This window comes from Nycticebus coucang, chromosome 3 (assembly GCF_027406575.1).
Source record: "Nycticebus coucang isolate mNycCou1 chromosome 3, mNycCou1.pri, whole genome shotgun sequence".
Classification (NCBI taxonomy): Eukaryota; Metazoa; Chordata; class Mammalia; order Primates; family Lorisidae; genus Nycticebus; species Nycticebus coucang.
Window position 1 is genome coordinate 59,921,544 of NC_069782.1, and position 13,530 is coordinate 59,935,073.

Sequence of the window (13,530 nt, forward strand, 5' to 3'; positions counted from 1 at the left end):
CTTCTAGGCACTGAAGGAAAGCCACAGCAGCTCAGGGGAGGGGACAGGGCCCTCCTTTCCTCCCTCCCTCCCCAGGAGTCTCAACTCTTGTTCCCACACAGGGCTGGGGTGATGATCAGAGATAGCTCAACTTGGTATTCGGTTGGCTCAGGAACAGAGATCTTGGAATTTCTCATCTTAGGGCCTGGAGTGGACAACTAGGCCCCAGGGACAGTGAGTAGAGGAAAGGGTGACAGGGAAACACCTTGAATTGCTGCCAAGAAGACAGAGCTGGTGCTAGGATGACCAGTGGTGACCCTCAGAGTGGGAGGGAGGCCTGATCTTCCTCTTCCCCTGCCCACTACAGGTGGCAAGTACCCTTCCAGCAGGAGGCCACAGGAACGGGTCGGGGAGACCCAGGTGGCTTGGATGGGGGCAGCTTGCACTGGTTCCCCTGGTGAGCTGTAGACCCACCCAAACTGGCCACTGCTCTACCTTGCTATCTTTTCCAACCATAGGGACATTGCTCTGGCCTCCTGTGACAACCCACCTGAGAGTTATTGGGGCCTTCTCATTGCTGCTGGGCCCAGCAAGGTCCAACGGTCACCCTACCTCCCTACCCCCCCACACCAGATCCAGCATAACTGTGGCCAATTATCTGGATCATCTTTATGGGGCTTAAGCTTGGGTGGGAGCAGATGGAGCATGAGCTGGGGATTTGGGGTGGAGGGTGGATCCATACCCCCACATCCTGGTCATTTAAAAGGCCCTCTGTGGCACAAGGCTGGGACAGAGGCCAGCAGGAAAGTAGACAAACTCCAGAGGTAATGATGGATCAAGAAGAGAAGGCAGAGGAGGGGGGCTCGGCCCCCTTCACCAAGGTAAGAGGGCCCTGCCCCACCCTACCCCCAGCTCTTCAAGGTACCAGAGCCCATGATTGACAAGATGAATCTGTTTGTAGGGCACCTAATTAGCAAGCCAGTCTCCTAGGACCCCCTGACCCAGTTGCCACCATAATAAAGTGCTGGTAGGCTTGAGTGTCTATGTGGCCAGCCCTGGCCCCAGGGTTGAGGGTAGGGCTCTATGTGCTGACTCTGGGAGATAAAGGATGCTGAGACTTGGGGGAGGCCCCTGGCTGTTTCTCTGATGCATGTCCCAGATCCCAGGCCACTTGCCCAGCAAGCCCCAATCTAGAACAGCAGAATGCTGGCCCCAAAGCTTGTCCCATGGGGCTGTACCACGTGAGGTGGCATGGCTGGCCAGAGCCTGGGGTGGGGGCCGGGACTGGGAAGGAGACTCATGCCTCATTTGGAGCAGCAGATTGGCAGCAGCAGACACCATGGTGAGAGCTCAGGAGCCAGGTGGAGGCTGGCAGACTGGGAGGGGAGTGGAGGGGTCCTAAAGCTGAAGGGCCAACTAGACTAAGTAAGTTCTGTCCCCAGGAAGGCTCCCCGGACCAGGAGGGCTTCTTCAACCTGCTGAGCCATGTGCAAGGTGACCGGATCGAGGCACAGCGCTGTTCACTACAGGCCGGGCCAGGCCAGATCACCGAGAACCGTGAGGGTGGGCATGAGGGTGCGGTCTGGGGCAGCAGGGCAGGAGTGCTGAGGTACAAGGTGAGGGTCTGTCCGGTATGCCCTGCGGGCACAGGGTGAGGGAGATGATGTGCATCCCAGAGGACACGAGTGAAGGTGAAGGAGTGGGGATGGGGGCCCCAGCCAAGCTGTTTTCTCATGTCTGCATGTGTACAACTCCACGTGCCTCTGCTCCATGCAGAGAGTGGCCCCACGCCTGAGATGGACAGCCTCATGGACATGCTGGCCAGTACGCAGGGTCGCCGTATGGATGACCAGCGTGTAACAGTCAGCAACCTGCCTGGCTTCCAACCCCTGGGCCCCAAGGTAGGTGATGTTCTGCCACTCTTGAGCATGATCCACCAGGCCCTGCTCTAATCCTGCCTCCCATCCCAGCCAGGAGTGAGTGAATGGGGCCTGCCATCTCTGTCCATCACCTACCCACACTTCGGATGGGAGGGGCCCGAGGTCACGCAGGGGCCATGCTAGTCTCAGAGCTGTGGCTGGAACTCATGACTCCCGCCAAGATTTTGGGAAGGTGGGAGGGAGAGAATAGCACCCATTCCTGGGAAGATATGCCCAGAGAGGAGACATAAGCTCACAAATGAGATGAACACATTTGCATCCTCATACGTACTGATGTCACACATACTCATACACAGCTTGGATTCTGATCAAGACCCCAACAAAAGCTCCAAGGCACACGATCTCACATCCAAATGTCATCCAAAATAGTGGATAATGAAGGTTAACAGACGAATGTGGGGCATGGGTTCACATCTGTACCCTCTCTGTAACATCTGTCACCTCTGGCATGGCTGACCCCTCTCAACATTCACAGGATGGAGTGCAGAAACGAACTGGGACTCTCAGAACCCAACCCCTGCTCACTCTTCAGGACCCAACCACTCTCAGCTTCCGTCGCAACAGCAGCCCCCAGCCCCAGACACAAGCCCCCTGAGGGCCCATTCTGGGCCCTATGAAGTCCTCGAAAGCAGACAATAAAACATTTCCATGAGTAAAAAGAAATTATGAGTATGTGTTATTTCATGGGGAGGGAGCTAGGTCTCAAGCACTTGGAGGGCTCAGGAGTTCTGCTGGGCAGCGTGAAGGAGCTTCTCCTTCTGCTGCTTCCGTATCCTTTCTTTGAATTCTTCTATCTCTTGGTGCTGGTAGCGAGGAAGCAGGTGGGAAAGGAAGGAAGGAGGGGGTACACACCTCAGGGACTGGACCCCTCTCCCATCACCCTGGCCTTTACTCCCAAGAACACAGCTTCTGAGTTGTGTCTACACTTGAAACCCTATGCTAATTACAACCAGGATCAGCTTCATTCTTCAGGGAGAAGGCAGTAAGGAAACCAGATGCTCCTCTGCTCTCAGTTCCCTATTCATGGCTACGGGTAAAAGTTTCATTTGAAATTCCCTGCAACCACAGGAATCCAGCTTCCTCCATTCCACTAGTGGGAAGAAAAGTATATCACTTACCTGGCCCTCCTTCTCAGGTGGCCACAGCTCCCTCTGTGGAGACAAAGTCACAGCTGGGGGATGAGCCAGCTCTAGAGCCCCACACTCAGAACAGGATCAGCTCATGGGAGGCAGGCATTGGTACTCAGTAGATTGGTTACCTACCCCTAACCCCTATCCCTGGAATGAACCTGTGAACACTCTCTTTATGCCCACCTTGCGCAGTATGATGTAGTCCTCAAACCACTCAGCCTGATTGGAAATCCAGAACATAGTCACAGGGAAAGTGAGGTACAGTGCCATCTGGAAAGGCAGAGGACAGGTGAACAGAGCCAGGGATTACCCCAACACCTGCAATGTGCAGAGATTGCTCATTGCTTGGGGGGTCCAATCCTCCTGGACAGCCTGAGAACTCCCACTAAGGTACAGAGCCGTATACCTTAAAACCTAGCTTTCCAAATCCAGGAGGTCTTATTCCTGAAAGCCCCTTGGAACTGGGAGTCTCAAGGAAAGACACACATATACAGGCCCTAGCAGCACAAGAACACCTACCACAATTAAGACACTTCCTCGAGACCTCATTACCCACCTCCCCTAACCAGATCCCCCCACAAACCCAGGAGGTCTCATTCTTCAAGTCTACTCCCCTAGGTCCAGGAGTCTTCCTGTCTGAGAAAGAGAGAGAGACACACACACTATGCACTGGAGAGCTTCCCCAGGATCGGAAGCCTTTCTTCTTAGAGCTCCTCGTCGGCTCACCTTCTCAGGGGCCCTTCTTCAGTCCAGGCTTCTCTGAGCACCCAAACCCTGAAACCTCACTCCGAGACCTCCCACCGGAAAACCTCTTCTCCGGGTTTCCAACTGTAAAGGTCCCTCTCAAATATCAAAAGCTCTCTTCCAGGAACGCCCCTCTCTTTAGAGTTCCCCCCTATTCACAGTCTCTTCCTCAGATCCACGAAGATACCCTGTTCAGCCTCCCAATGCACGCATTTCTGTGTTCACTGACCCGAAACACCTCTAGTTTCACACCCATCTTGCTTCTCCAGGTCTACAAAGCCACTTCTGCCCAAAGTAGGCCCTCCAGCAAGACAGCAGCTCATTGGTGTTTAGCAGAATCCACTACTAAAGCTGATTGGTTGATGACCTCCAGGATGACATAATCTTCCGTCGCCTGTTCTCTGGTTCCGTTTGCGGGCGGCATCTAAACGAAAGTCAGCAGCGTGAGCCGTGCAGTAAGAAGGATTCAGCCAATAGGAAACAAATATGGCACGGAGAGGCGGGCCTTTATTCCTAGACATCATAATTCCGCGACTCTAGCCTGTTCTCCGAGAGCCACGAAAATGGTGGTAATGGCGCGGTTATCGCGGGCCGAGCGGCCGGACCTTGTCTTCGTGAGTCTATGGCGTGGCCGGGAGTGGCCTGTGTGAAGGCATTGAAACCTGGAAGCAGCAGGGGGTTGGGGCCAGGTCACTTAGGTTATTTAGGTCACAACTCTGCCAGGCCACGGGGTGGGGAACTCTAACTGGCCAGAAGCCGGATCATGATATCCGCATTTGGGTGGCCAGGGATAAAGATCTGGTGTCGCATCTGACTGAGTAAAGAGCTGTGTCGACGTTAATGAAGGCGCGCGGGGAATGGGAGAGAAGGGAGTTTGCATAAGTGAATCTTAACAGGTAAAGACCCTGTGTTTGAAACGAAGGCATGTTGACCAGGCCAGGGCTCTGCTTCTAGGGTAAAGGCCTGGGGTTTTGGGCAACAGTCTAGTAGGTCAGGTTTGGAGAGTTATAGTTTCTGTGGTAAAGGCTTTGTGTCTGGGCTAAGAGAAACTTGATGACATGGATCCTGAAGAGCCAAGGATACGGTGTCTAGAGTAGGGGTCTGGCATCTTTGTCAAATTTTTGGTGTCCAGAGTTAAAGGCATGGTGTCTGGTATGTTACTTTTCTTCTGAGATAAAGGCCTGTCTTCGAAGTTCTGGGGCAGAGTTGAGCTAGATTCTGGCCAATGGGATCCTGATGGGCCAGTGACTTGGTATCTGGGCCTGAGAGCCCTAGTAACTGAGGTAAAGTTTTGGTCATGTGGGCCTAAGGTGGAGATGGGTCAGATGGTTATTGGGAGCCTAAGGGGCCAAAGGCCTAGTGTCTAGGAAGAAGCTTTTTTTTTTTGAGACAGAGTCTCAAGCTGTCACCTTGGGTGGAGTGCCGTGGCGTCACAGCTCACAGCAACCTCCAACTCTTGGGCTTAAGCGATTCTCTTGCCTCAGCCTCCCAAGTAGCTGGGACTACAGGTGCCCGCCACAACACCCAGCTATTTTTGGTTGTAGTTGTCATTGTTGTTTGGCAGGCCCAGGCTGGATTCAAACCCGCCAGCTCTGGTATATGTGGCTGAAGCCCTAGCTGCTTGAGCTACGGGCCCCGAGCCTCCTTTGAAGCCCAGTGAAGCCCAGTTCCTGACAGGCCATGGACCAGTATCAATCCTTGACCTGGGGCCTGGGGATTACAGGTGTAATAATCAGGTGATGCAGACTCATGTCTGGCCTGGAACTGTATTGACTGAGCAGTCTGATGATCAGGGTATGATTGTGGGCAGTTGAATTCTGAGGGGTAAAGGTCTGAAGTAGTGTCTTGGTGTCTTGTGACATGGTTTCCATGGTGGGGAGTGCAATGTGAGATCCAGGCAGAAGTCTGGAGTTTGGGCCAGAGTCACGGTAGTGGGATAGTGCTGCACTCAGGCTCTGAGCCTAGGTTTCTTCTCTCTCCCATTCCTTGGTCCCTGCAGGAGGAAGAGGACCTCCCCTATGAGGAGGAAATCATGCGGAATCAGTTCTCTGTCAAATGCTGGCTCCGCTACATCGAGTTCAAGCAGGGTGCCCCAAAGCCTCTGCTCAATCAGCTATATGAGCGGGCACTCAAGCTCCTGCCCTGCAGGTAGGAACCGCTCCAGCTGCCCTGCCTACTAGGGCAAGGCAAATGGTTCTGGGGGTTCATTAAGCTGACCAACCAGTGTCTGTTCCATCCCATTCCCTAGCTACAAACTCTGGTACCGATACCTGAAGGCACGCCGGGCACAGGTGAAGCATCGCTGTGTAACTGACCCGGCCTATGAAGATGTCAACAACTGCCACGAGAGGGCCTTTGTGTTCATGCACAAGGTGGAGGCTGGGCGAGAGGATGAGGGGAAGTTGGGCTCAGTCCACAGAGGTGGGCCAGACCAGGGGGCCTGGACAAGCATGGGAAGGGTAGGAGTCCTGCTGCGTTTAACCAGAAGTCCCATGAGTGGCTCATCCATGGGACGTCTAATATCTATGTCTGGGCCATGGAGCCCACAATTCAGACGTAGCTGCCTCTCCCCATACTTCTAGATGCCCCGTCTGTGGCTCGATTATTGCCAGTTCCTGATGGACCAGGGGCGTGTCACACACACCCGCCGCACCTTCGACCGTGCCCTCCGGGCACTGCCTATCACGCAACACTCTCGCATCTGGCCCTTGTACCTGCACTTCCTGCGCTCACACCCGCTGCCTGAGACAGCTGTGCGAGGTTACCGGCGCTTTCTCAAGGTAAGCCCGGCAGGCAGGCTAGTTTTTCATGTTAGTTTCCAGAAACTGATGCAATGGGACACCAGCCCCATGTGGGATTTCACTCAACTCACAGGATGTGGGAAGATACACAGGCTTGATTTGTGATTCGTGTCTTTATTTCCCAAATAGTTTGCTAGCACTTGTTTCACATCAGGCATTAGAAATGGGAACCAGGGCTCAGCGCCTGTAGTTCAGGTGGCTAGGACACCAGCCACATACACTGAAGCTGGAAGGTTCAAATCCAGCCCGGGCAAAAAAACAGCTGGGTGTTGTGGCTGGTGCCTGTAGTACCAGCTACTTGGGAGGCTGAGGCAAGAGAATCGCTTGGGCTCAGGAGTTTGAGGTTGCTGTGAGTTGTGATGCCACTGCACTCTACCCAGGGTGACAGCTTGAGACTCTGTCTCAAAAAAAAGAAATGGGAACTGGGCATGGTGTCAATAAGATAGTTCCTGCCTGTGTGGAGCTTTAAGGTAGACAAATGCACATGAGCTGTGTAAACCAAAGTAAAACCATATGTTTGGTGAGGCAGGAGTGAGAGATGACAGACTATGGGAACATGTGATAGGCAGATCAAGAGAAGAGGTGCCAGCTGGTCGGGGATGGGGTGCAGTTAGTTCAAACTTGTGTCTGTTGTATGTAGTGAAACCCTTAGAACAGTGTATTTTGGGTTTGGTGTGGTTGTGGTGGACACAAGGCTTGGCCTGTGCAGTCTGGACCATTGGAGTCTAGGTCAGACCAATCAGGAGTGGGATTGGAGCAGTGGAGTTGAGGCTGAATGGAAGGGTCCAAGGCCAGACCAGTCAAGGCTGAGGCTAGAAAACTGTGGTCAAGACTGGACCAAGGGGGCCAAGGCAAGGTCATCTGGGTGGCAGGAGGTCCATAGCCATTGAGTCGGGAGGAGGTATGGCCCTACTGCCCCACTAACTGCCAATGGGGGTGGGTTGGTCCCCAGCTGAGTCCTGAGAGTGCAGAGGAATACATTGAGTACCTCAAGTCAAGTGACCGGCTGGATGAAGCTGCACAGCGCCTGGCTACTGTGGTAAACGATGAGCGCTTTGTGTCCAAGGCCGGCAAGTCCAACTACCAGGTGGGCTTATGGAAAGATGGGAGCCAGGTAGGGTGGGAGGTGGCTCCCCACCCTTCAGGACTGAGACTGACACTCTTCCCTGCTTTCTGTCCACCTACCACGCAGCTATGGCATGAGCTGTGTGACCTCATTTCCCAGAATCCAGACAAAGTACAGTCCCTCAACGTGGACGCTATCATCCGTGGGGGCCTCACCCGCTTTACTGACCAGCTGGGCAAGCTCTGGTGCTCCCTGGCTGACTACTACATCCGCAGTGGCCACTTCGAGAAGGTGCATGCTGGCACACGGGCCTCTGTGTGTGGGGCAGGTTCTCCCTTCCCTACTTTGATGTTGTTTGTGACAGATGTACATGTCCACGCACGAGTTTGCTGTCCCAGGGTTGAGGAGAGGCAAGACAGCCCTGCCTGCAAGCATGCCAGCCTTGGTGGCAGCCAGACCTGTCTGCCAACCCCAGTTGTGTAGCCTGGGCCCTGCTAATCCCAGGTGTCACCATTTACAAAATCAGTGATACTTCCTAGCCCACGAAGAATCAGCAGTGATGCTGTCAGAGCACCAATCAGGTGCCTTATGGGAGAGCTACTCCCTCATGTGTCTGTGACTGTCCTTGTCAGCTGGCTTTTGTCACTCAGAGGAAGGAGTGGGTGGGGCTCTAAAAGTCCCTAGAGGGCTGACTGGTGCAGTTGTGGCCTGAGGGCAGATAAGAGCTGGGTACAGAGCAGAAGTGGTGAGGAGCAGGAGCTGAGGGCATGGACAGGTAAGAACCTCATAGGCTGAGGAGAGGCTGGCCATGCTCCCTGGGTAGGAAGCCACAAGTAGGGTCTGAGCAGGGGTGCATTTTTTCAGTGCCCCTTCAAGCAAAATGAACTGGCCAAAGCCACAGAGACAGCAGGGCACACCCAGTCAGGCTGGGCAGAGAGGAGGTGGTGAGGGCAGGGGTTGGGGGCTGGCTGGGAGAGTGTAAATTTGAGGAGTTGGGCAGGCAGAAAGAACCTCCTTTCTGTAGGTGAGCTGAGGGCCAGATCCCTGCAGGCTGAACTGGTATGAGCTGGTCTAAGTCAAGCCTTGAGGTGCCTCTGTGGTGCTATTGCCCACTGTTTACTGAGGAGGCCCTGAAGCTCCTGAGACCACTCCAGCAGCACAGGGCAGCTCCATCCCACAGCTCCATGCTGGGGTCGCTACCCAGAGCCCAGCAAACCCTGCAGGCCCTGCAGGGGCTCCAGTTGAGGACTGGTGCCAAGGGTTTTGCTGCCTGTTCCCCACATCACTTTCCTTCCGCACCCCTCCTTCACCCCCACAGGCTCGGGATGTGTACGAAGAGGCCATCCGGACAGTGATGACTGTGCGGGACTTCACGCAGGTGTTCGACAGCTACGCCCAGTTTGAGGAGAGCATGATTGCCGCTAAGATGGAGACTGCATCAGAACTGGGGCGCGAGGAGGAGGGTCAGTCTCAGGGGAGGGGTTGGGCTGGGTGGACAGCACCTGGTTAGGGGGATGTCCCAATGGGGCTAGCCCAGGAGGCTCAGCCAGGGGCCATGAGGGGTGGGGGCTGGGAGGACTCGGAAGAGTCAGGGTTGGAGACGGTCTCAGACTTGGGTTGGAGAGCGATGGGAATCAGAGTGGTCCATAGTCATAGGGGCTGGGTGGGCATCTGAGTGGACAACCAAGCCGAGCCTCTGAGGCCCAGAGTACTTGGCTGGTGGCTGGAACGGAGAAGTGGATGTGGGCACCCTCACCAACTCCTTTGCGGCTCCCAGATGATGTGGATCTAGAGCTGCGCCTTGCCCGCTTTGAGCAGCTCATCAGCCGGCGGCCTCTTCTCCTCAACAGCGTCTTGCTGCGCCAGAACCCGCACCATGTGCACGAGTGGCACAAGCGTGTGGCTCTGCACCAGGGCCGCCCTAGGGAGGTGTGTGAATGCCATCCAGCCCCTCCCCTGGGTAGCCAGGCTTTGCTCTGGTCCTGCCCCCCACCCGCAGCTTTCTAGGGCTCCATTCTGGCCCTGCCCCTCTAGCCACACCCGCTCAGAGCCATCACCCTACCCTGGCCCTGCTGCCTCAGAGCCCTGTTTGGCCTGATCCCACCTTCCTAGAATTAACTGTCCTGTGGACACCTATAGGGAGAGCCCTTAGTCCAGCCTGACCTCCACCCTCCTGCCCTCAGATCATCAACACTTACACAGAGGCTGTGCAGACGGTGGACCCCTTCAAGGCCACAGGCAAGCCCCACACGCTGTGGGTCGCATTTGCCAAGTTTTATGAGGATAATGGGCAGCTGGACGATGTGAGTGCCCTTGTGTGTGTGCCTTTGCATGTATGTGTTTATGCTTGTGCGTGTGTGCATGGACACAATTACATTTCTGACCCCTGGTGGTGAGGGCTAGCCTGGCAGGCAGTGTTTTAGTCTGGCCTCTGCCTGCCTCTGGCAGGCCCGCATCATCCTAGAGAAGGCCACCAAGGTGAACTTCAAGCAGGTGGACGACCTGGCCAGCGTGTGGTGCCAGTGTGGGGAGCTGGAACTCCGCCATGAGAACTACGATGAGGCCTTGCGGCTGCTGAGGGTAAACACAAGCCCAGGCTGGTGGGGAGCTTTGGGCTGTGCAGCCAGGACCAGGACAGCCCTCAAGAGCGGCCCCCATACTGTCTCTCCCGCAGAAAGCCACGGTGCTGCCTGCTCGCCGGGCCGAGTACTTTGATGGCTCGGAGCCCGTGCAGAACCGTGTGTACAAGTCACTGAGGGTATGGTCAATGCTCGCTGACCTGGAGGAGAGCCTTGGTACCTTCCAGGTGAGCTACCCGTCGCAGGGAGGGCCAGGCCCCAGACACAGCCCCAGAACATGCCCTGACCTGCTTCCCGTCCCCTAAGTCCACCAAGGCCGTGTATGACCGCATCCTGGACCTGCGCATTGCCACACCGCAGATTGTCATCAACTATGCTGTGTTCCTTGAGGAGCACAAGTACTTCGAGGAAAGCTTCAAGGTGAGGGCAGCTCCCAGGCAGCAGGCCTCCTCAGGACCTTGGGCACTAGGAGAGTTTTCTAGGGCCGCTACAACCAAGTACTGTGGACCTGGCAGCTTACAGTTGTGGAGGCTGGAAGTCCAGGTCATGGTTTTGGCGGCATTGGCTCCTTCTGAGCCTCTCCTTTGTTTGCAGACAACCATCTCTCCTGTGTCCTAGTGTGGTCTTTTCTTTGTGAGTGGTAGTATTCAGATCCTCTTAAGAGGACACCAGTCCTAATGGATTGAGTCCACCCTAATGACCTCACTTTAACTTAGTGGTCTTATCTTCAAATCCATCTGCATTCTGAGGTGCTGAGGGCTAGCAGGTACCAAGTTCTGAGGCTGGGGGAGGTGTGTGCAGGCTGTCCCCACTCCCTGCTGCTCAGGTGACAGGTTGTAGGTCTGTGGAGTGTTTTATGTGTCCCCTGCCACTCTGCCTGGGAGTGTGAGCCTTCCCCCAGGACACTGGGAGCTGTTTATCTGCAGAGCACCCCCACCTCTACCCATAATGTCACTTTCTAGGGGCCAGGCCCTGGACTTAGGAAGTCTTACTGTACCTTTGGCCTTGGAGTCCTTGCAGTCTGGGGAGCGCCAGAAGAGAGACTGACAGGCTGGGTTCCAGGTGATCCCATCTGTGGACTAACACACACAACCCCCTTCTGGGACAGGCATACGAGCGCGGTATCTCACTGTTTAAGTGGCCCAATGTGTCAGACATCTGGAGCACCTACCTGACCAAATTCATTGCCCGCTACGGGGGCCGCAAGCTGGAGCGGGCACGGGACCTTTTCGAGCAGGCACTGGATGGCTGTCCCCCCAAATATGCCAAGAGTAAGACAGCAGGCTCAGTGGAGGGTGTTGGGAGGGGTGGCCTGGCACAGGCTGGGCCTCTGACTGACCCCCACTCTTCACCCTTCCCTCCCCACTGCAGCCCTGTACCTGCTGTATGCGCAGCTAGAAGAGGAATGGGGTCTGGCCCGGCACGCCATGGCCGTGTATGAGCGGGCCACACGGGCTGTGGAACCCGCCCAGCAGTATGACATGTTTAACATTTATATCAAGCGGGCGGCTGAGATCTACGGAGTCACCCACACCCGGGGCATCTACCAGAAGGCCATCGAGGTGCCTGCCACAGGGGGCCGGGTGGGGACTGGAGGTCCCTGCGGGCAGGAGGGGCTGGGAGGATGGCCATGGTGTGTTGGGAGCCCTGTGAGCTGCCCCTGGCCTCACGTGCATCCTGCCCTCCTTGACCTCACGGTCACCAGGTGTTGTCGGATGAGCACGCCCGCGAGATGTGCCTGCGGTTTGCAGATATGGAATGCAAGCTTGGCGAGATTGACCGTGCCCGGGCCATCTATAGCTTCTGCTCCCAAATCTGTGATCCCCGGGTAGGGCAGGGTACTGGGAGAGACATTGTCAGGGAGGCTGTGTCCCAAGTGGCCAGCTCATCCCCTGCCTCTGTCCCCCACAGACGACTGGTGCATTCTGGCAGACATGGAAAGACTTTGAGGTGCGGCACGGCAACGAGGATACCATCAAGGAGATGCTGCGTATCCGCCGCAGCGTGCAGGCCACGTACAACACACAGGTCAACTTTATGGCCTCACAGATGCTCAAGGTGTCAGGCAGCGCCACAGGCACTGGTGAGCAGTAAGGCCACCCCTGCCCCCGCCTGGCATCCTGGCCTCGCTTACCATGGTTCCCAGGTCTAGGGGAGCACTTGGAGACTGGGAAGGGCCCGGTGCTGACCCCTGCCCTGACCCCGCAGTGTCTGACCTGGCCCCTGGGCAGAGTGGCATGGATGACATGAAGCTGCTGGAGCAGCGGGCAGAGCAGCTGGCGGCCGAGGCTGAGCGGGACCAGCCTCCACGGGCCCAGAGCAAGATCCTGTTCGTGAGGTGAGGACTGAGGACTGGCCTAGAGGGGAGGCGTGCCCCACACTGGGAGTAGTGGAGGGCCAGGGGGCAGGGCCACTGAGGCAATGAGCCCACGCCCTCAGGAGTGACGCCTCCCGGGAGGAGCTGGCAGAGCTTGCCCAGCAGGCCAACCCTGAGGAAATCCAGCTGGGCGAGGATGAGGATGAAGATGAGATGGACCTGGAGCCCAATGGTGAGGGGCTGGCCCAGTGTGGGTGGGCAGGAGGGGGCGGTCTTTATAGGAGAGTGACTGTTCCTCCCCCACAGAGGTCCAGCTAGAGCAGCAGAGTGTGCCAGCTGCTGTGTTCGGGAGCCTGAAGGAAGACTGAACCCCATCCCTTCCCCCGTGACCCTCCCCCCTTCTGCAATACAGGCTATGTTTGTAGGCCCTGGTCTTAGCCTCTTTCCTGCCACCCAGGTGCCCGGAGGCATTGCCAGCTCAGGAGTGCCCTGGCCCTGTGCCCAGATTGGCTGCTGTGTGAGGTGGGGCAGCCAGCCTGGGCCAGATAACTGCCCCCACCCTGCAGAGCCAGTTCTGGACACTGAACAGCCAGTCCCTTTGCTGCTTGGGGCCTCAGAGCAGATCCTGCCCAGAAGCCTCCTTGAGCCACCAGGCAGGGGCTATGCAGCTCCTGTCAGGGAAGGCCATTCTGCAAGGCAGGTCCACCCTCAAAGCCAGAGTTGGGCAGGCCCAAGGTCAACTCCCTGAACTTATTAGTAAGGTGCTCTTGTCCCTGGAGAGGCCACAACCAGGGCGTGGTCCTTAGTCCTAAGCTCTGGGAAGCCATTAGCAGGCTCTAAGCTATTAAAGGGCTTTAAGCATCAAGGGATATAATCAGATTTGTACTTTGAACAGGTCACACAGGCTGCTCTGTGGTCAGGAGGCAGCTGGGGACATGGGGAGGCCTAGGCTGGTGGCTTGGGGGTAGGGGAGC

General features: G+C 56.2%; 3 protein-coding genes across 9 annotated transcripts; 2 read left to right on the top strand and 1 right to left on the bottom strand.

Moving 5' to 3' along the window:
* The first annotated feature begins 1,316 nt into the window (after positions 1-1,316).
* Positions 1,317-2,528, top strand: PCP2 (Purkinje cell protein 2). 2 transcript variants are annotated; one of them, XM_053586623.1, is made up of 4 exons: positions 1,317-1,321; positions 1,422-1,536; positions 1,756-1,880; positions 2,395-2,528. In XM_053586623.1, exons 1-4 carry the CDS (start codon positions 1,319-1,321, stop codon positions 2,512-2,514), a joined length of 363 nt encoding a protein of 120 aa, XP_053442598.1. In that variant the 5' UTR covers positions 1,317-1,318; the 3' UTR covers positions 2,515-2,528. The 2 variants fall into 2 exon arrangements, with proteins under 2 accessions (XP_053442598.1, XP_053442600.1); XM_053586625.1 differs by having other exon boundaries at positions 1,422-1,473.
* Positions 2,529-2,572: 44 nt separating this feature from the next.
* LOC128582592 (protein PET100 homolog, mitochondrial) lies at positions 2,573-4,162 on the bottom strand. 5 transcript variants are annotated; one of them, XM_053586627.1, is made up of 4 exons: positions 4,023-4,162; positions 3,233-3,319; positions 3,038-3,070; positions 2,573-2,722 (listed from the first exon to the last, which is right to left on the bottom strand). In XM_053586627.1, exons 1-4 carry the CDS (start codon positions 4,047-4,049, stop codon positions 2,639-2,641), a joined length of 231 nt encoding a protein of 76 aa, XP_053442602.1. In that variant the 5' UTR covers positions 4,050-4,162; the 3' UTR covers positions 2,573-2,638. The 5 variants fall into 5 exon arrangements, 2 of the variants coding, with proteins under 2 accessions (XP_053442602.1, XP_053442601.1); XR_008379077.1 differs by lacking the exon at positions 3,038-3,070 and having other exon boundaries at positions 2,573-3,009; positions 3,776-4,078; XR_008379075.1 differs by having other exon boundaries at positions 2,573-3,070; positions 3,776-4,078.
* A 137-nt stretch (positions 4,163-4,299) lies between these two features.
* On the top strand, positions 4,300-12,980 carry XAB2 (XPA binding protein 2). Of its 2 annotated transcripts, none has more exons than XM_053586615.1 (19): positions 4,300-4,407; positions 5,793-5,941; positions 6,042-6,165; positions 6,376-6,573; positions 7,547-7,681; positions 7,787-7,951; positions 8,979-9,123; positions 9,438-9,589; positions 9,844-9,963; positions 10,109-10,240; positions 10,335-10,466; positions 10,546-10,659; positions 11,348-11,510; positions 11,611-11,801; positions 11,945-12,067; positions 12,151-12,322; positions 12,448-12,577; positions 12,679-12,788; positions 12,863-12,980. In XM_053586615.1, exons 1-19 carry the CDS (start codon positions 4,357-4,359, stop codon positions 12,922-12,924), a joined length of 2,568 nt encoding a protein of 855 aa, XP_053442590.1. In that variant the 5' UTR covers positions 4,300-4,356; the 3' UTR covers positions 12,925-12,980. The 2 variants fall into 2 exon arrangements, with proteins under 2 accessions (XP_053442590.1, XP_053442589.1); XM_053586614.1 differs by having other exon boundaries at positions 4,305-4,407; positions 6,042-6,252.
* Positions 12,981-13,530: the final 550 nt, after the last annotated feature.

Bases quoted from the DNA above. Each gene is read 5' to 3' on its own strand.
- PCP2 (XM_053586623.1), top strand. The intron at 1,537-1,755 runs GTGAGGGTGGGC...TGCTCCATGCAG, and splicing joins AGGCCAGATCACCGAGAACC to AGAGTGGCCCCACGCCTGAG. The intron at 1,881-2,394 runs GTAGGTGATGTT...CAACATTCACAG, and splicing joins TCCAACCCCTGGGCCCCAAG to GATGGAGTGCAGAAACGAAC.
- LOC128582592 (XM_053586626.1), bottom strand. From the start codon at position 4,049: ATGGGTGTGAAACTAGAGGTGTTTCGG. The intron at 3,320-4,022 runs GTCAGTGAACAC...CTGCCTTTCCAG, and splicing joins TGAAACTAGAGGTGTTTCGG to ATGGCACTGTACCTCACTTT. The intron at 3,071-3,232 runs GTGGGCATAAAG...TTGTCTCCACAG, and splicing joins ACTACATCATACTGCGCAAG to AGGGAGCTGTGGCCACCTGA.
- XAB2 (XM_053586614.1), top strand. From the start codon at position 4,357: ATGGTGGTAATGGCGCGGTTATCGCGGGCCGAGCGGCCGGACCTTGTC. The intron at 7,952-8,978 runs GTGCATGCTGGC...TCACCCCCACAG, and splicing joins GCAGTGGCCACTTCGAGAAG to GCTCGGGATGTGTACGAAGA. The intron at 12,789-12,862 runs GTGAGGGGCTGG...CCTCCCCCACAG, and splicing joins GATGGACCTGGAGCCCAATG to AGGTCCAGCTAGAGCAGCAG.